This window comes from Melanotaenia boesemani, chromosome 12, assembly GCF_017639745.1.
Source record: "Melanotaenia boesemani isolate fMelBoe1 chromosome 12, fMelBoe1.pri, whole genome shotgun sequence".
Taxonomy (NCBI): domain Eukaryota; kingdom Metazoa; phylum Chordata; class Actinopteri; order Atheriniformes; family Melanotaeniidae; genus Melanotaenia; species Melanotaenia boesemani.
This window is the reverse complement of record NC_055693.1, coordinates 6,501,797-6,526,044: the sequence shown is the minus strand read 5'-3', so window position 1 is coordinate 6,526,044 and position 24,248 is coordinate 6,501,797. Positions and strand designations below refer to the sequence as shown.

The window sequence follows — 24,248 nt, the reverse complement described above, 5'->3', positions numbered from 1 at the left end:
GGAGCACACAACATAATTATATTACAGCTTCCAGTCACTTTAAGGCAGAATTTGGCAGCCTGCCCTGCAGAGAGGGGTTAGCAGGATACATTTAGGCTGTATTTCTTAAAATTAGTTCCACCATCTCAAGCTTGCCAGGTTCTGTTGTTGGTATGTGATACAGCATAGTTACAACTTTATTTTGCATATAGAGTCTAAAGGTCACCTTCCATTCTTGATAAATGCTGCCTTTGTCAGTCACTAAGGAAGTGAAGCTGCAGGTGATGTAAGTAAAAGCACTGGCCAGGAGAGAGACCTGTTCATCACATGACACATATTTAAGTTCACATCTGTCTTCCTCAAAGGACCAGTCTGGTTTATTTCAACCTGCTGTGTTTGACCATAAAAGATTTTTATATGTGTTATGTTGGCTTTGCACTTTCCACCTCTGAGTTAAAGTTTTGGGGAAATAAAGATTGGCAGGAACCAACACACACACATCGGAGTAAGCAGATTTTTCAAATGCAACACACTGAAACTTGTTTCTTTACATGAGTGAAATCAATGAATCTTTCATTTACACATTGAAACATTCAAAATGAATTCTGTCTCCAAAAAACACAATATAGTCCCACTAAAACATAATGAACAATGTGTGTCCATTAGCATGAACTGGACCACACTTATAAAGCACTTTTTTAGTCACATGTTGAACATTCAAAGCACTTTTGCACTACATGTCACATTCACCCCTTCACACACACATTCGTAAGGCACTTCTATTGTTTTATTCCTTTTGTGCTTTTAACTTATCACACACATTCATACCCAGTAGACACATCAGAAGGCAACAAAGGGTTCAGTGCCTCGCCAAAGGATACTTCAGTGTGTAGTCAGGGGAAGCCTGGAATTGATCCACCGACTTTCCGAGTGGTAGCAGCTGCTCTTCCTCCTGAACTACAGCTATGAATACACTGGTACACTTCATTTGTAACTAGTTGTTTTAATATTCAATACAGTTGCAAGTCTTTATTGCTTGTGGTACATTTTAAGGGTAGTTGAACCCAAATCATTATTTTTTGCATTGTAAGTAGATTCGGGGCCCCAAGATAACAAAAAAGTGAAAATATTAAAGGGAGCAAGTCTTGTGTTTTACTAATAACTCCGCTACACATGTCAGCGTTAAATATAAATAATGGATGCTTTGTCAAGCCCAAACACTACATCTTAAGATATAACAATGACATATCTTTGATATTTAATCACTTTATAGAACTTTTACACTTTAAGTATCTTGACATTTTTGCTATTTTTGGCTTTTGTCATTTAGTCACTGATGGCTTAACATGTCTGAAAAGGAGTGGGGAGAAACCTAAGCCTATTTAGCCCACCCCCAATACACTAACTTAACAGAAGAATAGTTGTCAGTGCTATAGATCACATCTCTTGTAATACTTTTACTACTTGTGCAATATATATCACAATAATTTTGTAAAAACTCAAAATCACATCTGGTTGGTTCATAACAAACCAGGAGATCCTGAATGTATTTTGGTCCTAAAACATTCAGTGCTTTGTAAACTAACAGCAGGATATATGATCTACTTTCTTGGTCTTAGTGGGGACTTGAGCGGTTGAAGTTAGGGCAAAGCAGACCATCTGACCCGAGCACACAATGTACAAAGATGAATTAAGGTTTTAATGTTTGTGATAGACCTCACAGTTCTCCATGGAGGACAAATTGAAAAGCATGAAAGCATTGCATAGATGCATCTGAATTACATTTCGATTTTAAAAGTGGGTGCAACAAGTTTCTGAACTGAAAGGAAAGACAAGATTTGATTCTAAAGAAAAAAGTTTGCTGTGAAAATGGAAAATGCAAAGTCAGTATGACAACAGCCAAATTTACACAGAACTCACCTGAAATAAACCAGAAACCTCCTTGGCGGAGTTAAGTCAGAGCATTCACCTTTAAGCATCACTCACTATTAATCAGATAGTCTGCAGATAAACTCAATTTTTCCTGCCAGCTTACAGCTGGATCACTGTTATTTTCATTTAGAAAAATAACCTTGCTTCTCTTCTTCAGAGTAGTACTTTTCTCTCTTTTATTCTTCTCTCATCATCTGCTCAGAGAATCAGGACTCTGTACAAGTTCTGAAGTTCATTAAATGTAACTTATATACAAGATAAAATAACTCTGAAAGAACCAAAAGTCATGAGTCCTTCAATATGCTGCATTAAGTAGTCTGTGATCAGTGTATGTCCACAGTCTCTCCTCTGTCTACTGTACGAGCCTCCAGTCAGTGCTACAACACTACATAAATGGCTTGTTTTGTCTTGACCCTCCCTCCTCTTCCTCCTCCCTGTTCACCTCAAAGTCGAGCAGATCACCACCGTTTTCACCGCAGCCACCAGACAAAAGGCATGGGACCATTTCTCAAAAGCACAGCGCAAGAACATAGACATTTGGCGCAAGCAGTGTGAGGTTGGTAAACCTTTTTTTTAAAACTGTTCTCTCCTCCCAACCCATCCTTCTGCTTTCTTCTCTGCCAGCACCTAGTCCCCAGGAGAAAGCGTGACAGACAGCCCCGTATGATCTGTCGTATTCAATGGCCATGTTGTTGTTTTGCTGGATGCTTTGCCTTCACAGACAGACAGCCAGCATCCTCTGATCTGGGCCTCCCCTTTTCCCTGCAGCCCAAATGCAAAAGATCTGACGTCCTCGAAAGTGTGAAGCGCTGCTATGGCAACAGTGACTTCTAGGGTTAAGTCTCTGATTAATTATTCATCCAGAGTAAAATCAAGATAACAAGTGCGAACATGAGCATGCTGCATGTAAAGGAGGGAGGATTTGTACATTTTCAGCACAGTCAGCACTCGAGGGTGGATTCAGCAGCCTGTGATGCAAAGGGCAGCTTGTTTTTATTCATTAATTTATTTTTATTCTGCAGGGGTGGAATGCATAAATAAATAATATGATATAAAGTTTAAAACAAGACACTGACACATTTCAAATAACACAAATCAAAATGAGGAGGTGCACACTGTCTTCTGCTGATGACAGACTGATAGAGAGGCTTTTATGATATTTATATAAATCTAATTTATAAATTTATAAATTTATATAAATATATTGATTTAAGAACATGATTGAAAGCAGCTAAACCTACGTGAAATAGCTCGGTCGTATTGAAACATTTATCGATCACTCACTTAACTACATATGCGGTCAGTGGTTGTGATCCTCTGGCCAGTTTACAGGAAGAGAGTAGCCTGGTCTCACAGTAGTGTGTAAAACAACCACAACCTCTGATCAATATTGGAGGATATTACATATTGCATATTACATTCCTCCATCAATAATGTTAAAGGAATGTAATATATTGAAAGTACTGGTCTATACCACAGAAAGCAACAGGCTTCACCTTCAAATATAAGCTGGTGTAGGTCAGCTAGTGTGAAAGTGTCAAACATTCCAGTTTTACAGGAAAGTTTCTCAAATCTCACAGTGACCACATTATCAGATTGAGTCAGGAGTCTTGGGGGTAAACAACATGGGAAATCCTCAGCCACATCAAACAGTTAGAGAACTTCCACTTTAACTGAAGCTCTGCAGAAGTCTCCACTGGCACCACACTCTCAAAATAACTCAAAATATGGTGTATGTGTTACCTGTAGGTGGCAACTTTTCTTTAAACAACACACAAACACATTCTTTCCCCCCAGCACCTAAACTTGAAAGCACAGTAATTCAACTATTGGTACAATTTATTTATTAATATTTTTTTTGTGCTGACAGATGTTCTTGCTATGATTGTGTCTGCTTGTTGTGATGTTTCAGGAGCTGAGAAACGCCCACAGCGAGGAGATCATGGGCATCCGACGAGAGGAGGAGATGGAGATGTCAGATGAGGATGCAGATGAAATTCCTTGCAAGAGGATACGCACTGAAGAAAATGGTAAACCAAAGCTAGTTTCCCTTCAGATTTATTTTTCTTATTTCACTGCTCAAACTTCTAATCAGTTGTGTTTCATTTGTCATGAATATCTTTATATAAAGGAACCATTTAAAAGCCTTCCCTTCTCCTGCAGGACTGTGTGATCAGACTCAGTCTTCTCTGAGGGAGGAGAACGACTCTCTGCGTTGGCAGTTGGATGCCTACAGGAATGAGGTGGAGCTTTTAAGGAAGGAGCAGATCAGAGGCAACCGTCCAGATGACGAGCATACACAAATGCATACACACAGTCCGGAGGCTCAGATCCAGCTACTGCAGCAGAGCATGCACAGTATGCAGCAGGTAGATGTCTTTACCAATTTATCCCATGGACTACAGTGAACACATTCACCCCTACCTTTTCACCCAGTTTTTATTTTAATGCAAAAAAATCACACATCTGCACTGATGTCTGAACGACAATCAAGCACGAAGGCAGCAGTATCATGGGTAAAGCTTCACTTTACATGTATCATATTTTCTACTTAATGTCCTGGAAAATATCCCCTATAATTACCACTAAATTAGCTGGAACTTGGGTCTAAATTTAAGCGAAAAAAATCTAATGTCATTTTATAAAAGTTCAACCTTTAGAGAAAAAAAATCTGCATTTAATTAAACACCTAAACTTTGGGTTACTTTTTAAAATTCCAGATAAACCATCTTCAGATTTCAGCCAGCACAGATTCACATCAGGAGATTCATAAGGAAAAGTCTCCCTGTCCCCGTCGTTAGACCCGAGCATTAGTCTAAAATCTGTAGCACAAGTTGACGTCTTTACTTCTGCACAATCAGAAACTGTAATTAGGATGCAAATAAACCTATAGCAATGATTCAGTCACACTGTTGTTCAATGTCTTCTAAAAACTGCCTAAAATGTTATAAAAAGGGATTTAAGCACAACATAGCACCCACATTAGTACAAGGTGGCCTCTTGATGACTTTGCCAAGCTGTGCAACCTTCAAAGACAGACCTCCAGGGCAGGAAGTAGTAATTACACTTTTCCTACTTTGATCCATTATGGGTTATAAATATATGTTTAAGAGACGTTTATGCTTCATGTTTTGGATTCTTACATGTGGTTTTCAGCAGCTGTGGAAAATACCGGAGCCTTTCTCAGCTCCTATACAAGCAAACATAGTTCCATAAATGTTACAGTGACCGTTTGTTTTTTTTTTGTGTTGTACATGTAGCCATCTAGTTGATTTTTCAAAAGTAGATTACAAACTCCTGCAGGGACAGAAACCTGGAAAATGAATTACAATTAGAATATATTCAGGTAGACCGAGTGCAAGCAGAACATGTAAAAACTGTAAGATGGACAGGAGGTGTTCCAGGAAAAGATCAATTTTTTGAGGAATCCCTGAGATTGAAGAAAGACATCTTACATCCTACAGGGACTTTCTTAGATAAATCAAGGGAAACATTGTGTTTTTCATGTTTTTTTTTTTGTGTTGAGTTAATGTATTCACAGGAGGGTGCAGCTCCTGTATGGCACACAAAACATAGAGGAGATACTTCCTCTATTATTTTAAGTACTATAAAAAAAAAAAAAATTTAAAAAACGTCTAGCTAAAATTTGGCAAACGATCAGAGCTGCATCGCTATCCTGAAAGTACTGAGTGTTCTTACTTCTGCCTCATATGTGCAGTCGTGGGGATAAAATGTTCCCTGAGTGATTTGTTTATGAGGGATGTCATAAGTTGGTCCTTGAGGGCCGCTGTCCTGCAGGTTTTGCTGTTAGGACAGCAGAATCATAAAAACACGCTTGAAGGTGCTTTAATCCCCAACTACTCCACAGTTGTTTCAAATCTCAAACAAGTTTTATGTCAAAAAACTGGCAGCTGTGTTCACAAAAAAAAAAAAAAAATAACAGTACTGCTTACTGCTGATTCAGAGGTTTCCCATAATCCCTCTCTGCACTAGATTCATAAAGCAGCACAGAGGGCTACTCTAGTACAGCACTTGTTTGGCATGAGTTAGCCTAATTTGCCTCAACCTCCTGTTTGTCTCTATCTGAAGTGACAGCGCTGATAAAACAAGGGACATTAGAAACAACCTCCAACACACACACACACTCACACACATATCCTGCCCTGCTGGCTTGTTGTAAACAAGCAGCCAACTTGACGTCTAACATTGTGAGTGAAAGTCACGCTGCTGTCGTCTCTCGTTAGTCATTCACTACTGCTTTGGTTCCCTCAGTCCAGACAGGCTGATGCAATTAAAAACAAGCTTTGCTGAATTAAATATTTCCTTGGTAACACTTTATATGAAAAGTGATGCTTGCTGTAAGACTGACATGAAAGTGTATCACTACGATATAAAACATTTAATGAGAATGATGTCAGGACATGCCAGTGTATTTCCAAAATGAACACACCTCTCTGGCCTATTAGGCCTCAGAGCTTGTGTCTCTCATTTATTTGATCATGCCTTAAAGCCCAAATGAACATATTTAGCTTAATACCAGAACAGAAGGCTGAAGTCTGAGTGAATGCTGGCATGAATTATAGCTGCTGTTTCTCCAGCTTTTTGTTAACTCATTTTAACAGCAATTTATGCTTCTGTGATTCATTCCTCTCCTGTCTACTGCTATTCTGTGAATCCTCCATTCTGGCATCATGTGACATCGGATTATTTTACGTTGATGTGGTTTCTAGTTTTCCATATTCTTCTGGACATTAACCTTTGGAACTTTCTGCATCAGGGCATAAAACATTCAACTGTTTTTACATTTGAGATGCTGGAATTATATAATTTCTTAATATTTATCCTTAGAAAAGGCTTAAAGGTGCAGAGTGCAACAAAATCAAAGATCAAAGGCAGCAAAAAGTAATACATTAAAAATATGTCTGAATGGACAAAAAAAACTCTGTAGTATCAGTTTTGTTTGATAGAAGCAAGAGCACCGTTTGGAATAAGTAACGCAGTAACAGGCACATAGAAGACCATACATATGCACATTTCAGAGGTAGTTACCTGTAGTGCAGTCATCGCTGCACCTGAGGACACTGGATCCACTTACAGATTAAAACATGTTTGTCTGTAAGAATTTTGGTCACTGACAGCCACCGTCCATTCAGCATTTAAAGTAATTTCTATGCACATCTTTACCACTAGATATCAGTCATTCTTACAGACTGTACCTCTAAACAGTAAATTAGCAAGTTTACTTAGTTTTCTTTTCTTGATGATGACAGGGGAAGCAATTAAAATGAGAAGTATGATGGGTGGCTCTGGGAAACCAAGCATAGTTTTTCTGCTCTGGGGTTTAATGCCTCCATGTAGACTTCAATAATTAACTTGTTTTCAACCCCTTCCTAATTCCATTTAAATTATGATTTCTTGCTTTTCTGCTGTGAAAGGTAAGAGTTGGTCTCATGCTGCAAAATCCTTGGTTGGACAGCAAAAAAATCTACATGGTCATGCCTTCCCCATTTTATTTCTTGTTACAGGTTTCTCTTACTAGGTTTGATATATGTAACAATATCGATCATTGCAGCTCATTACCTGCTGACTGAAAACGATATCCTGGGGATTCCTTACCATCTCACAAAAGTAGAAGTGCACAATCGTTTATATTACACTCTGTCTTAAAGCTAAAATTTACACTAATTTTGTCTTTTAGCAACTCCTCAGTCTGCAGGAGAAGCTGTCGAGTAAAGAAGCTGAGCTGGAGAAGGCAAGAGAGGAGCATCGCTACCTGGAGGGGGAGGTGCTATCACTCCGAGACAAGGTGTGTAATCCCAGTCACTTTCTTGTTAATCTTTCTGGTGTCTCTGGTTAATCACAGAATGTAATAAAGCTAAAATAGAGAGATTATATTAGTTTTCATGGCATCATTCAAATACATTAAGTAGATATGAATCTTAATGACTAATAAGACCTAATCAAACAGGAGTTGTCTTTTAAACTGATAAAATATCTGCATGTTTTTTTTTCTAGTCTATTTAAATTACATTCAAAGTCCATCTATTATTTTTAGTTGTTTTGTTAATTACTTTAGACAATTCATCACAACAGCAGGCAGGGTATGGGAGTCTAACGTTGTGCTGAAATATGTAAATCCTACCCTGAAACTAATGTCATCTGGATGGTAGTATATGTTGCTTTAAATTTTGTATATACCATTTAGCACTGATGGTGCATCTCTAAACGGTTCATGATCGTTTAAAAAGAAAAGATCAAACAATAATCTTGTTCTTATTTGCTAACATTATAAGCATGTTGTTGATGTAAAAATCTAAGCCTCACACTCTGATTGCTGATGTAAGCCTTACTAACAACAGCTGTTTTCTTCATGTTGGATTACTCAGTCATAGGTGAAGAGCATCAACGGTTTAAGGCAGAGATTGGAGTGGAGGTGGTGTGACTGCCAGTCCGAACTGTACAAAGTTCCAAAATAAGACAATTTGTTCTCCCTGCATGATACAATCCAGCTGTGTGAAGTAAAAAAAAACCATCTTATTACACCTCCCCTTTTTCCAACATATTCCGCAACAACACACATAAGTCAACCTGCTTCACTCTGGTGTGGGGTTCAACTCAACTCTACTCCACTTTGTAATATGAAATATGTACAAGTTCTCCCTGAATAGAAGTAGTGCTTTATTAAGCTAGTGTCTCATCAAGAATATATTACATAAACAGCATAGTTAACTTCCAGCCAGTGTTTTTCTCAGTAATGGTAAACAGATGCTGTTTGGCCAGAATTAACTAAACCCAAACTCTGCTTTCAATCGGTGTTGTGCTGTGTTTTTTAGTTTTTACTGCGTTGTTATTTATGCCTTCAGTTGGCTCTAATAAGCAGCTGCTTATCAGAGTCACTGCTGCTAATTTGAATTCTTGAGGATGAGAACATTTTTTCCTGATGTGTGAAAACATTTTAAGCTTTCAGGTCCATGATGCTTCACTGACTGAAATGCAGTGTGTCTATTGCTTCTTTCTCACGCAACATCCAAAAACTGTTGGTGTATTTGCTTTAAAATCCCGCAGTGCTTCTTGGAGTGCATGTAAAGGTTTCTCCACATGTCAGTCTAGTGTGGTACATACCTAATCTACATGGGATGCATGTTGGTTCACACCCAAAACAAAAGGTTTCTGCATTTTATGGGCTCCAAAAACATTACATACTTTGCAGATTGTAATATCTCCATGTTTTGCAATATGCTAAACTTTCACAAATGTTCTTTTACACAACTTGCTAGCTTAAAATGAGCTAATAGAAGTAGCTCTTTTGAAAATATGGGTAAAAGTACAAGGTTATACACATCATGATGCTCAGTGGCTTCTTCAGTCAATGAGAAGTATTTCAGTCTCACAATCCCTGCACTTATCCTGTGGCAGTAGCATACTTCGGTCATGTGGACAAATTTTGCTACAGTATTGAGCATTTTGAGGCAAGAAAAGCTGGACCAACACATGCATCAGTGACATCAAACACAATGATGGCACTTGTGACAGAGCTAAAAGGTGTTTTTCAATCTTTCTATTTTTGTAGTTGGTAAAATAAAATAAAAGGAAGGAGGGGAAGGCATATGCACACACAGACACACAGGTTTATTAGGGTTACTATGGCAACAACAGAGCTGCCAGCATGTTTCTTTATTTTCCTGTTGAGAGGTGATTGGTGTCACTTAGACCAGTGGTTCCCAACCTATTTTCATTGGGTACCTTCTTCATGCAAATACTAAAAAGCCATGGACCCCCTGCCCTACACCGCGCTGAAACCATGCCTGGTTTTATACTTTCAAAAGTGAGATTCTCACCATAAATACTGTTTTCTGGCTGAGTCCTGTCCTTTGATCCACTGACCTAGACTAAACTAACCTAGTGTGTAGACTAAATGCAGGTAAGTAAAACTCATCAATTACTTATTATAAAGTATATTTATTATTCGAAAAAGTAAGTTTTATATAACTAAATATTCAGTCTGGGGTCTCAATCAAATTTGATTAAGCCATATATTTTTAGGAAGGATCTACACAGTTTTTACCTTCATCTGTTCATCTACAAACTTGGGAATCAACTCTAAATGAATTTAAAAGCAACATCTTATTGATTTTAATTTAAGTACATTTTGACAGCAGTTTACTCAGGAAAGAGGAACAGCTATAGGTTTAACATGATTTAGTCTGAACTCTTGTTCACTGTCTGGGTTGATCGCTTCACTCGCAGCAATGTTTGGTCTGGCTGCTTAGACAGTGAGGATAAACATGGCCTGATAATCCAAATCCCTGCTCTGCCATTTCTCATTCTCAGTGTATATCTGTCATATCATGATTAAAGATTAGTCAGACTGAAATCAGAGCTGTAAAATGTAATAAAGTTAGCATCATATCTGCAAGGACAACCCCATCGATGTATGAATTCATATGGAAAGTGATGTGGGGTGCCTGCTTTCTTTTATTTAGCCTATTACAAATGAAAAATAATAATAAAAAAATAATATTTATTTTTAACAGCTGAATGTTCTAGATTCATAACACATTTCGAACCTTTGCAAGGCCCCCAGGCCTGACGGTGTTTCACCCTCCACTCTGAGACACTGCACTGAGGAGCTGACTCCTGTCTTCACGGACATTTTTAACACCTCTCTGGAGTTATGCCATGTGCCCGTGCTTGGTCCTGCCCCACCTCAAATCCCTCACCACCCCCCTCCTAGACCCGTTGCAGTTCGCATACAGGCCCAACAGGTCTGTAGGCGATGCAATCAACCTGGCTCTCCATTTCATCCTGCAGCACCTGGACTCCCCTCGAACCTATGCCAACATCCTGTTTGTGGACTTCAGCTCTGCCTTCAATACCATCCTCCCAGCTGTGCTCCAGGACAAGCTTTCCCTGCTCAACGTGCCTGACTCCCTCTGCAGGTGGATTACAGACTCCCTAACAGACTGGAGCCAACATGTTAGGCTGGGGAAGACTCTTACCATCAGCACCGGATCCCCTCATTCCTGTGTACTTTCCCTCTTGCTCTTCTCTCTGTATACCAACAGCTGCACCTCCAGCCATCAGTCCGTAAAACTGATCAAGTTTGCAGACGACACCACCCTCATCGGGCTCATCTCAGACAATGATGAGTCTGCTTACAGAAAGGAGGTGGACCGGTTGGTTTTCTGGTGCAGCCACAACAACCTGGAGCTGAACACAGACAGGGGAAGACAAAGGAGATGATCGTGAACTTCAGGAAAACCACAGCCCCGCCATCCCCCCTCTGCGTCACTGACTGCCCCATCTCCATTGTGGACTCTGACCCTTCTCATCCTGGACATGGTCTGTTTGTCCCTCTCTCCTCAGGCAGGAGGCTACAGTCCATCCGGACCAGAACCTCCCGCCATATGGACAGCTTCTTCCCCTCTGCTATCAGACTTATAAACACTAAATAACTTTGTATCAGACTCATGAACAATCAGCTACTCAGTATCGGACTCATGGACACCAACCAACTCTGCCATTTGCACTTTGTGGTTCACTCCACACTCACACACTAGTTTAGTTATACTGTCTTTATTGCCTGCCCTTATTTATTTATTTGTTTATTTATTTCCCTTACTGGTCTATGTTCCATGTTCCATGTTGCACCATTGCACCAAGAAAAAATCCTAGTCTGTGAAACCTTCAGTGACAATGGCAATAAAACTGATTCTGATACCAAAAACATTAAGTACAACTGAAATTCATGGGATATTTATGTTTTGGTTTTTTTTTTTTTTTTTTTTTTTGTTTGTTTGTTTTGTTTTTTGTTTTTGTTTTTTTGTTTTTCATTTTTATTTTTCTATTAAATTAAGTTGATGAAGATACTGAATTATGAAATAGTGTGACATATGGAGAAAATGATGGAATTATGAGCCAACATAACCAACAACTCTGTTTTGCATCTCCTTTGGCTTTTATGACAGTTTGGGTTGTTTTAGGTTTTGATTTCACTTATTAATCAAGTTCCACCTGCCTTACATGGCAGTTGGCAGATCAGCTAAGCAGGATGAAGCCATGGATGATTTTTATCCAAATCCTACCACAGACTTTCAGTTGGATTGAGATCCTAACAGTTTGCTGCTCATGTCATTGGGTTGATTCTGCATTATTATCCTGTACAATTACTTAATTAATGCTGCACATCCTGTCTATTGATAAAATGAGAACAAAAAAAGTAAAAAAATAAGGAATTTCTTGTAATGACTGCCATATCACCAGGTCCTGACATCCACCTCGTGTCATCAGTGATGGTGGAAATAGCTTCTGAATAACAGTTTTCTGCAGGCACTCGTCTTCATATTCCATTGTTTACAGCCACGTTTCTGCCCATTAGTTTTTCATCTCTTGTGCATTTTCCATTTTCAAGGCATATTGCTTTCTCCTTTTTTTCTTTTTTTTTTTTTTTTTTGCTGCTGCTTTGATGTCTTCCTCAGTTGAGCTGTAGTTTACTTTTAAAACCTTCCCATTTAGTTTTACTTGCTCCATATTTTAGATAAAGTTGACTGGAAACAGCAGTGTTGAAGTACCTTTTTAAAGAAGTTTAATAATCGTTGTTTCAACCAACAGCTGAATTGTTGGGGTCATGTTTCCTGTCAATCAGCCATATGTAACAGCTCACTGAACTCTGCAAGTCCTCTCTAACAACGCAGACTTCCTCACATTAGATGGGATATATTCAATTTTGTTTATGTTGCATAAACTAAGATTGTTTAGCTTTCCTTTGAGAAACTGTTGTGCTATGGCCAACAGTCTGTGTGTGTGTCAGCACACAATCAAATAATGCTTTAGATATATTTTTAGTCATTTATCCAATCACTAATTCTCCAGTGCAAAGGTGTAACAGACTGTGCAGAGAGCCTTAATGTGCCTTTGTTAATTTCTTTTAAGCAAAGAAAACAGTTTCCGTTGGTTTGTTTTTACCAAGTTTCTCTTTCATCAAAAGTCCCGTTTTTTTCTGTGTCTTTGCAGCTGCTCAACAGTAATGGGGAGGCTGCAGAGGGAACTAATGGAGAACTCCATGAAAAGGTAAAAACTGAGACAAGAGCTAAAGTTATTAGTAATACTGATAAATGCTTTACCCTTTAGGCAGAGCGTTCTGTGATTAGCTACTGCATGCCCCTTGCACTGCATATAGGGCACCAAAAAATTTGGCTCAAGATTAATCACGCTCACAGCATATCTATAGTTATAAACTTTACAGCCTTCTTAGTGGTTAAGTGTGATCCAGTGTTGCTGACGATTTATTACCCAGAAGACTCAGACTGCTGTGGGACACAACAAGGCCACAAACAAACAAGCTCAGCTGTAACATCCGAATGTACTGGCACACTCACACACACACAGAAGACATGACGAGAACCACAACCCTAGAGCTGGGCGGATCGATCCAAATATCGATAGTATTGATACCAAGGCTAGTATCGGTGCCGATCAATACCAGCGGGATGAGATCAATCATTTTCTTACAGAGTGGTTTGGGGGCAAAAAGCTAAAGATTGTACATAAGAGCCAACCAATAGTAGGTTTTGCTTTTGTTTAGCTAATTTGCACTCTTGAGTTGATTTTTCTCAAACAATTGTGTGATAAAAGGGAATAACAGTTATTTTATTATTTTGTTACACTGATTTTATATATATATATATATATATATATATATATATATATATATATATATATATATATATATATGGATTTCTACTTTGAGAGCACTACTAGGAGAACAATAAACTATGCATCACTATGAATGTTTTTGTCTGTTTAGGGATATGTTTCCTCTAAATCTTGTTGTTATTGTGGCTGTGTCAGTGTATATGGCACAATTTCTTTGTAAGAAAGTTTTAGAATAAAATTTGTATTTCATCACATAGAATTGGATGCATATGCCCGCTGGGGCCAATTTTAGTGGTGAACAGTAAAAATGACAAATTTTCTCAAAAAAATTACCCAAGCATTGCAGTATACATGATTTTGTACAAACTTCTAGATCTAAAAAAAGAGGGGGCCCCAGAAAGCAATTTTGCGTGGGGCACACAAATGGCTAGCAGCAGCCATGCCTTTAGGCAGTTGTCCATTTCTTTTGATTTTGCTTTTATTTACCACATAAAACATGTTTGCCATACCCAAGTTTTTGTTTTTGTTTTTTGTTTTGTTTTTGTTTTGTTTGTTTGTTTGTTTTTTGTCAGCACAGCTTCACCTCTATGATCTGATCATTATTTTTTTCTTTTTATCCTACTTTATTAAGATATTGGGTCCAAAAATACAAGAAAATCTGAACTGAAAAATATTATAAAATATCAGCTGATTCAACCACCTTTTTCTGTGACAAACTAATGTAAAAATGATGGATATATTAAAATAAATGTCCACCCCAGGCTACTTTTATGCTTGGGTACAATAAATGTTTTTGTATTAGAAAATTAAAACCATCATTTGTCCGACTGTTCATGGCCTTTTCACCGTCAAACAAAAACTAGGAGAACGTTTCAAATCTGCATTTCTAGTCAAGTTGAAAGTAGCGCTGCAGATGACCTGGAATTTTTGTTACAGTGCTTTGAAAACTGAAAATGATCTGATCACACCAGTGTGATCATAGACGTCTAAGGGTTAAATAAAAAAATAAATAAAACTGAGTCATGGAAAGACAGATGGAAAGAGCCCGTCTTAAGCTTGTGATCTGTGACCAACCTTTCTGAGCTTCACAGCCATTAATTTCTGGTAGAACCTCCATGATCTCATGTTCTGTTTTAAAAGAGCAGAGGGTGTTTGTTCCTACTACAACAGCCATGCTTGCACACAGTTTCTTAATTACAAAATTGTACAGCTTCCATCTTCAAAACCTTTGGCTTCACTCTGTAGTTCTATATTGTATAAAAACTTTTAACCAAATCACATCCACGAGTAGAGCATATTTTACTTTAATGTATAAATAATCTAACAAAAGAATCTTCTGTGACATATTAAAGTGGTAATTTTCTTTTCTAATGAGGTAAAAATGAATCCAAACTGACACTGAAAATGTTGCTAATGCTTTCAGGGTTGTGTCCATCATCTCTGTATACTCTTCCACATTTTTCTTTATTTCTTCTTTTGATTTGAATTATTCAGACTCCCCTCAGTCTTCAGAAACACCCTATTCTGTAATTTACTTTGTGTTTAACCGATATATGCATTTTCACAGGGCATGAATGGATGCGTTCCTTCTCTGTTCCTCAGCAGAGACAGGAGGAGTGAGTTTCTAAGAGGAGGAGTTGCATCAGAAAAAGAAGCTCTTCTTCTGGGTAAATATAATCAGAAACAAACATTTCATAAGTTTGGCATGAATTTAACTTTTTTTTCTCTTTTTTTATCAAGGCACTCAATAATTAATGATATAATGTTGAATTTCTGTAACCTGAAATAATATTGCATGTCACCACTTGTGTAGCTATGTTAAAAACATAATCTAAAAGTCACACCTACTGAACCCAAAATCAGTCTCTGCAGCCAGTTATTCCATGAAGCCTTCACAGTTTCATTGTTCTAGTCGAGCAGGGATGGACAGATGACGTATGAAATACAGTTTTCCAGCTAAACTGGTTCTGATTCTGGACCAGTGAAACACACCTTAAGTTTCTATCAGCTTTTAAAAGGCGTTGCACCCTGTTTCTTCCCTCCAGCTGTGGCCACAGCAGCAGGAGGCCAGAAAAGTTTGTTAAGTTAGAGTTCTGGGAAAACTTGTGTGTTTATTACAGCATCATCAGTCTTAGCTTTTCTTGGACGTACTGTTGTGATCACAGTTAAGACTGGCAGCATAATGAATTCAGGTCCATTTTCACATAAAGTCTTAACTAAACCACATGCAGAGCCATCATGTTAACAATAACCTGAAGAGAAAGACTTAAAAATCGCTCTCTGGATAGGAGTGAAACAATGCTGCCACCCCCAATGAAAAACAAATCCACTTTTAGATCAAATTAATGCGATTCATCCGTTTTTATATCTGACCCCTCTGCTGGCTCTGCTGCAGTGTGAACAGAGGGGAATGTGTGAATACACTGACTTGCTCTGAGTATTTTGTTTCCAGCTTCTGCTTCCAACAACCTCTTCCAGTACGCAGCTTTAGGTGGATTATACACATACTGGGACTGTAAATTAATTTGACTGGAGCTTACAATGTCTCATGCATGCATGTAACTCGAGCAGCAGTGCTGCTACATGTGGGGACATCACTGGACTGATTGTTTTGTAAGTTCATTGCACAGCAGAACTGTTTGGTAGCAGAAAATTAAAGATTGCCACATGTAACTGAGGTCTTGGTCAGGCTGAATTAATTTCAGCAGGGTTTGTTTCCGCTTGTTGTTTGAACCCCTTCTGTAATGCAGCAGCATCGAGAGCAGCATCCACGGCGCCACACCGGGGCTAGGGGGTGCTACAGCCCCGTGATAAATCTGTGTAGCCCCATTAAGCCCCCCCAAGAAATTAGATTATAAAAAATATAATTATGAATTTACAAGGTGAAACAGTCTGCAGCACACTGGAATTTCTGTCCATGCTTAAACCTTACAAAGACTCATTTGAGGACATCTACAAACTGTTGCGCATATCCGTTACACTGCCTGTAACCTCTGCTTCATGTGAGCGCAGTTTTTCCTGCATGCGGCGCATAAAAACCTACCTGAGAAACAGAATGGCAAACCCCCGACTCAGCAATCTTGCCTGCCTGTCCATACACGCAGAAAGAACCAAGGCCCTTGATGTCCAGAAGATTATAGACTCGTTTGCACTTAACCATAACAATAGACGCATCGTCCTCCTGTAAAACAACTCTGGTGAGTTTTTTTCCTGACGTTGCGATCATAGACTGATTGTGACAGATTTGATGTGATGACGTGACATTGTTACATTGTAACGAATGCGCAGAACGTGGCATGTATTTTTGTTTGCAGTATTGTTCTATAATCATCCATACTGTGATGAGCCAGTTCATTTTACGCTCTTCTTCGTGTGTGCCTAATTAACAGGTACGGAGTGTTGCACTTCTCGCTGTGGCTTTGGTATTATTATCTCCATTTTTTACCATGTTGTGGTCCGAATCATTAGATACAAATTGTTTGCACTTCTCGTTGCGCCTGCACTGTGTAGTATGTTAAATTTATCTCGCAATCAGTTTAATTTCTTAAGTTATGTTGTGATCCGAGGCAATAAAAGCAATGCATAGTTGATTTCATTAATTATGCATGTAGAATAAATGCGTTTGTTGCATTCTGTATGTGTTGCTTGTTTATCACATGGTCGCTGTCTGGTGCTGAATCTTGCACCTTTCCACGTGAAAACATTTTTGCCGTTGCTTTGTGGCTCGTTGTAGGCCTGGTTATTTTGCTGAATGTTCTTTGGCTAATTCAGTTAAATTGCTGTGTATCTTAGCCACTTTTATTGAAAAAATCGATAACCTATGTATAAAGTTACCTAAGTCATGGAAATCTGTTATTTTCTTAGCACCCCCACGTATTGGTCAAGTCCCTCATTAGCACCAGGAGAAAAAAAATCCTGGCGCCGTGCCTGGAGAGCAGCGTGGAGAGATCTGTATTGTGCTGTTCTGTCCACAGCAAAAGAAACAGTAGTGCATTTATCTCTCTTAGTGGTGCCAAGAAATTCCAGAAATGAAGTAGAGTGGAGGCAGAACTCTCCGTCTTCCTCCTTGGCTGGCTGCAAGCTGCTGCTGCCAGGAGGTTTTCATCAACCAGAAACATGTTAAAAGTCACATGTGACAACAAACATTTACATTATACAGTTTAATTTGCATGCAAAAGATGAACAGAAACCCCCAAAAATGTGAGCTGTTATCTGATATACATATGTAACACTTGGCATAACAATAAAATGAAAGGGGGACAATGAAAACTCAGTAGATGCTGATGACCGTTCCTACCAGCAATTAGTGGGAGTGGATTATAAATCCTAGAATTTTACAAATGAACAGTCAAAGTAATGAATTAAATTAAATGACTTTGGTGCAAAGCATTTATGAAGGCAGAGCCTCTAAAATGAGAACTTGAGAAAAGGCTCTGGTATATGATTTTGAAAGCAGGCAAATTAGTTTTCGAAAACAAACATGAAATCATAGAAAAGTAAATCATGTCATTATCTTATGTTTACAAGTGTATAGTGATGTATTGCTTTACAAAACCATTCCTCTTTTCTTGTCATAACTGCCAACTGGCCTTGTAAACTGCTGCTCTTCTCACTGTAACCAATCATTTCTGACTAAATCCAACTGCATAAAGAAAAAGTGAAAGACAAGCTTTTCTACAGAGAAAAACCTTTATGAGCACATTGAAGCACTTAAGGACGAATACACTTAGAACTGTGTCTTTATCTAATACTGAGAGAAAACGGGTTTGCATAATAAATGCCTCATCTTAACTCAAGTTATTGATATTTTTTACCTTTCTTGTGGTATAAGTGCCGTCTTTACTGTACAACAAATATGTTACATTACTAAAATCAATCACATGTGGCTTTCCATCTCCTGGGTCCGACTCTCAGTCCTTAAAGGGTCTTACCCTATTAAACTAAACTAAAACATATTTAAGCTGGAGGCAAGGTGACACACCTGAATACCTAACTGCCTTCGTCCTTGTGCCAACCCTGCTTCCCCTGGTACAGTGTTTCTCAATCCTGGTTCTTAGGACCCACCTACCTGGATGCTTCAGATGTTTTCCTACACCAACACACCTGATTCAGATTGATGGACCTCCTTCATCAACTTCTTTCCAGGTTTATTAAAGTATAGAAACTAAGTTAACCCAGGGAGTTAGATGCAATTACTAGACACACTAGTTAATGTCATCTCTCCTCTCTTCATCTGTGCACTTGTTGGTTGCCAGGTATTAATTTAGGCATTTGGAAAACAAGCCCAGAGGATGAGTTCATTTATTTATCTAGACCAGGGGTGCCCAAAGTTGGTCCTCGGGGGCCACTGTCCTGCAGGTTTTCAATGTTTTCTGCTTCAACACACCTGACATAGTTAATACATAGTTAGTTACATTAAAACAATCAGCTTTGTTATGTGCAGCATGCTCTGCATCCTGCATTATTATCAGCACTGTTACTGTCTCACTTATGATGTGTACAACTACAACCCTCTGTGCCATGGTTTTAGATGTTCATTTGACTGTTTTAGTCAATGACTTTCACCTCATTCTCAACTTTGACCTGACCTGTGATAGAGAGAGGTTTGCTGTGTTTGAATGCCTGACTGTAAGTACAGCAGAGCAGACGAGCCCATCAGCTGTTCATCCTCACATCCCCCAGCAGGTGATGGATGGGAGCATACGTCACCACAGATGCTGATTGGACACGCTGCTGAAGGAACGTCCTGTTTCTGTCAGAGGGCAAATAGTTCTCTTGGTGCTGGTTGGAAATTTAACATTCTTTTTGAGAGTGTGCACACTCACACATCACACCCTCCCTACCCTCCAGCTCTCCATTGGTGGCACCGTTCCATGTGAGCAGGCCTGGTGGAAGGAATTAAATTAGGCCCGTCTGTAATTGCCAGCGTTTCGCCACATAAATCAAGGAAATAAATATTGGCTGTACCAGATTCTCCAGGGGATGCCACTCTATTCCTTTACCCAATCTCCCCCGCCCTCTCCCTCCCTCTGCATGACTGCCTTCTTCTGCAGGACCTCTCAGAAGTAATCACCTTGAGAGCTGTTTCTGCTCCAGCCAGCATTTTTTTCTGTTATTATTTTAATGGGGCTGTGCTGCCATTTGTTTATTGTGCAGTACTTCATGAGGATGCAGGCTGGCTGCCCCACTGGAGCTTGAAGCTTTGCATTTAATATCCACTCAGGTTCATCTTCCAGACACTCTTCTTACTCTGTTGGCCTTATTAGCTTGTGTTCATACAGCATGATTGAATACTGATGGTAAACTTTGCTTCTATACATTTATAGGGAAGTTTATTGTAAAGAACTCTGATCTTTGAGCTAAACCACAAGTTTCTGTTTTGTCCTGTTTTTCTTCTGCAGGCATTATATCAACCTTCCTCCACGTCCATCCATTTGGTGCTAATCTCGAGTATTTGTGGTCATACATACAGAGACTGGACTCAAAGGTAAAGATGGCAACATAACTATGTGCTTTTCTACTACAGCAGTGGCTCCCAACCTGGGGTCTGGGACCTCCCCAAGGGGTCCCCCAAAGAGCACAGGCGGTCCCTGAGGCTTTGAACATTAATAGCTATTGTGATTAATGTCCACACATTGTCCTTATTTTAAGAACAAAAAGTAAGGATATATGTTAATTTAATTAACTTAATTTAACTTTGCGTTTACTGAAGGACAGGACTACATTATTCATTTTGAAAACATAAAACCAAATATGGTTTCAGCACGGGGATGGGTGGGGAGTCCATGGCTTTTTAGTATTTGCATGAAACGGTTCCCCGAGAAAAAATAGGGAACCACTGTACTAGAGAAATCATTGAAAAAATACATTTAAAATGAAACACTGCTAAGTTAAAAATTCATAATTCTTCTTTAAGCAATGAGCAGATCTGATGTAGAAAGTCTGAGATATTGGCTGTTAAGGACATTTAAATTCTGATCATTTTTATATACATTTATCTTTATATTAATGCAATAATTCAAATTAATACTAAGATTTAATCTGAGACTAGCCGCAGACATACAGCACTTATATGTTTATGAAGACTGCAGAACCCTGTCTGACTCCAGGTGAAGGTCAGTTTAGGCTGTAGCCTGACTCCAGTTGTAGTCTCATTAAGGTCAGAGTTAGTTTTGACTATTACCTGTTGTCATGCATGCACCGTCCACACGCTCAGCACTAGCAGGGATTGGCTGAAAGGGATGTGGGCCGGAGCCTTGAGTAGAGTATAAACACTCTTGGAAGAACAATAGGTTGTAAAACAACTTCTGTAGACTCTTGTACTGTGTTGAACCTGTTGTCCTGCTACAGAATGATAAATGACTTAAAAGACAACTGGAGCTTAATGGATTTGTTTCTCACTGCTGATTAATGAAGAATATCCACAACATGGCCTATATGTGGACATAAAACATTACACTTTTGTCTTATGTCTTTTTCACGTCCATAATGATGTTTGCTTTACACTGAAAAAGGAGAAATGCAATTTCATCCTGTCATTCCTCATTATATTGCCATAAATGTCACTTTGATTTTATAGTAATGTACAATGGAACATTGTACAGTGGAAGATTTTGTACGAAAGAAAATGCCACATTTTTGTGATCAGCAGTAATTGATTTAGCTTTGATCAAGAACAAAGTGCCTGCAAATAAAGGATCACAAAACAATGGTCATCAACTTCATGGACAAAGGGACATTTGGCAATTTTTCAGTCCTCCTATGATGCCTTACAAGGTGATTTTCTTTCCTTAGGGAATGATGACAGTGTGTCTTTGCATGATGTGAGCTGCCCATAGACACTAGTTTATAATTTACAGTACTGTTAACTGCAGCCTAAATCCCGATCTGAAGAAGCAAGCGAACCATGTAGACTCTCTCTGGATGAGAAATACTGTCAGGGATTTCAGTAGAGGAGAAGTGGATCAGCCACAGTCTCTGTCTTTATTGAAAATACTCTTGTGGAAATCAAATCACATTCTTTTGGTAAGGTGAATAAACTCCAAGATTTCAATCATGGCTTAAGAAGGTTCCTGAAATGAGCTAGAAGTACCTCAGAAGCAGCCATGATGAGAGCCGTTTGAATTCTCCAAATACAGAGAGAAGCTTCAGTACTTTCCTTATTATTTCCTTTATCACAGAAGCTATTGTAACTTTATTATATCCACCTTTGGGGAGAGATAATTCTGTCTTAGAACTCATTGTGGCCCTAAAATTTCAAAGCAACATTTGATTATATTTATCCCGTCGCTCTTACTGTGACTATGAGGATATATACTGCATATAAGGACTGAAACAGCTAAGAGGGTATTCTGCTTATTGTAATGAAACTAATTTAACATCATCTACAAAGATGAAAAACCAACTATTTCCATGAGCTATCTTGAGCTATTGTTGTTTTCTTGTTCCCAAAATGGCCTTCTATTTATCACCATGTTTCCATCAAATTAGCAAAAATGTCTTCCCTGATTTGATCCACTTCAATCTGATTAAATAACTCTGTAGGAATATACTTTATACAAAAATGAGGTCTACTAAATTTAACATTCAGGATGAGCTCCAGGTCCTTTAGTTAGATATTTGCATTAAAATAAAAACTTCCTAAGTAGTTTTTGATTTTTCTTCTTCTGTGGTGACGTGTCAGGTATCTGCCAGTGAGCTGGAGCGTCTCATGGTGCGTCTGCCCAGCATGTTCAAGCAGGAGCTGAGCGGCGTCGGCGCCACTCTGGAGAAACGATGGAAGTTCTGCGGTTTCGACAGCCTCAGTTCGGCATGACACAGGAACAGCGCACACACACAGTGGAAAGGCGCACCAGCATGAGCAGACTTTCTCAACGCCTCGGACCTTTAATGACGTGTGTGCGCATGTTTGCTCGTACAAACAACTGCGTGAGGTACAATGATGTTCACTCAAACAGGCACTGGATATCCTTGCAAAGATGAACCTCCAAAACTCCTCAAACACAGTTCATTCAGGCTGATGGATCCAGGTGAAATTCCTTTTCTCTCTGAGGTGGATTATCACAAGAAGCTGCAGCAGGACTCGACACGTTATAGACTTAATGCTGCATATCAATCTGAAGACTCAGCTTCTGTTTCAGAGCTGAATTCCTGGTCATCTGAAACCTCCCAGCAGTAACTTGGTCCATAGAAAGTAAATCAGTGATACCAAAGTTGATCCTTTAGATTTCAGTTCAATTCTATTCTTTTTCACAACAAAGTCATCTCCAGGCAGTCCAACTCAATCCAGTTCATCGTAGTTTAGTTATAATCCAGTTTAAACAAATGAACCATATGATCCACAGTAGTTCACCTGTGTTCATATAAGACCAATTCATAAAAGATCATTTTATAGCATCAAAATTTCCCTTCAATTAAATTCCCCACCCTGAGCATGCACGGGGCAGCGGGCAGCAGTGGAAAGGGAAAAACTCCAGACCTGATTTTCTTTCATGTTTAATGGAAGCCTTCATTTCCTGTGTGCTGATTGTGTATTGTTGGAGGGGGGGGGGGGGATCTGGTGGGCTTCCTGTTTAATGATGATGACCCCATAGGTAGATCAACAGAACTGGGTATTTCAAGCCTGTCATCAGACAAAAACATGCACAGAAGCCTTTGTTGGTATTTTTGTTACTCTTCCTGACTGTGTTGGTGAGATGTTACTCATCATAATGTCTGTTGTTTCATCTTCCTCTAGAGTTTGCTTCATGTTTTTATTTGTCTAAACTATGAAGATGTTTACTCCCTGAGGACATCCTCCAGGCAGTTCTTTCCTCAAGCAGTGGTACATTTTTACACCAATACTCATGTTGACTTTGAGGTTAAAGTCAAGGAACAATGTTATATTTTTATTGTTTTTTTTTTGTGCAGTAAACACTACAAATTACACAATAGACTTTTCAATTAAATTTTCAAGGTCTAAATTAGTAAAACACACTAAAATCCCAGGCATGTTGAGACAGCACCTTGAGTCAGAACATGTAAAGAAGAGGAAAAGTGCTTGTTTTTGCAACTGACAGGCTGAGATGATCATAAAATGGCCGGAAAGAATGCCCACAGAAACATTTATTTTTTTGCTTTTGCTTTGTCTGGTCTCAGCCGTCCTGTTTGCATCATTGCGTTACGTGCTGCAACCTCTGGCAGAGGAATGTGAAATGCTCAAATCTACATCTCTAGCCATTTGAGGCTGGTTCCAATATTAAATAAGTCCTCGTTTTCCACTTTTCCATATTCCACAGATCAGTTGCTGCACCAGTTTGGAGTCAGTACCTAACTTTAAAAACTGAGGTCCCCCAATCGGAGAGTGTTCTACCTGAACTATCTGTACTAAAACCTCTCTGCTTCACTTTATCAGAGTTGACCTTTGCAGAGATAATGTTCACATACTGTATTATGTGTTGATAAAGGTTTAGAGCCACAGCAGCATCATTCTAAAGAGATATTTATATTCATCCTGAAAGTGGTTCTTTAGGCAAACCCGAAATGTTTCTCATTTTTGCTATGTGCCATCTTCATCTATTCTTCACCAGTTACACGTATACTGATAATTACATATCTTAACTAAACAACAAGGTTATGGAGACCAAACAATCTTGAGACCACCATGAAAATTAAAGAAGAAAAACATTTTAAAGGAAAACTGA

The 24,248-nt window shown here is 38.9% G+C and overlaps 1 protein-coding gene across 5 annotated transcripts in view; it reads left to right on the top strand.

The window, feature by feature from the left end:
- enox1 (ecto-NOX disulfide-thiol exchanger 1) overlaps positions 1-22,959 on the top strand; it is a 125,646-nt gene extending 102,687 nt beyond the window's left edge. For all 5 annotated transcript variants that reach the window (XM_042001691.1, XM_042001687.1, XM_042001688.1 and 2 more), the window contains 8 exons: positions 2,361-2,467; positions 3,824-3,941; positions 4,075-4,280; positions 7,610-7,717; positions 12,925-12,981; positions 15,134-15,233; positions 19,968-20,053; positions 22,250-22,959. In XM_042001691.1, the coding sequence (XP_041857625.1) occupies positions 2,361-2,467; positions 3,824-3,941; positions 4,075-4,280; positions 7,610-7,717; positions 12,925-12,981; positions 15,134-15,233; positions 19,968-20,053; positions 22,250-22,381 (914 nt within the window). In that variant the 3' untranslated portion in view covers positions 22,382-22,959. The remainder of the gene's footprint in view (positions 1-2,360; positions 2,468-3,823; positions 3,942-4,074; positions 4,281-7,609; positions 7,718-12,924; positions 12,982-15,133; positions 15,234-19,967; positions 20,054-22,249) is intronic.
- Positions 22,960-24,248: the final 1,289 nt, after the last annotated feature.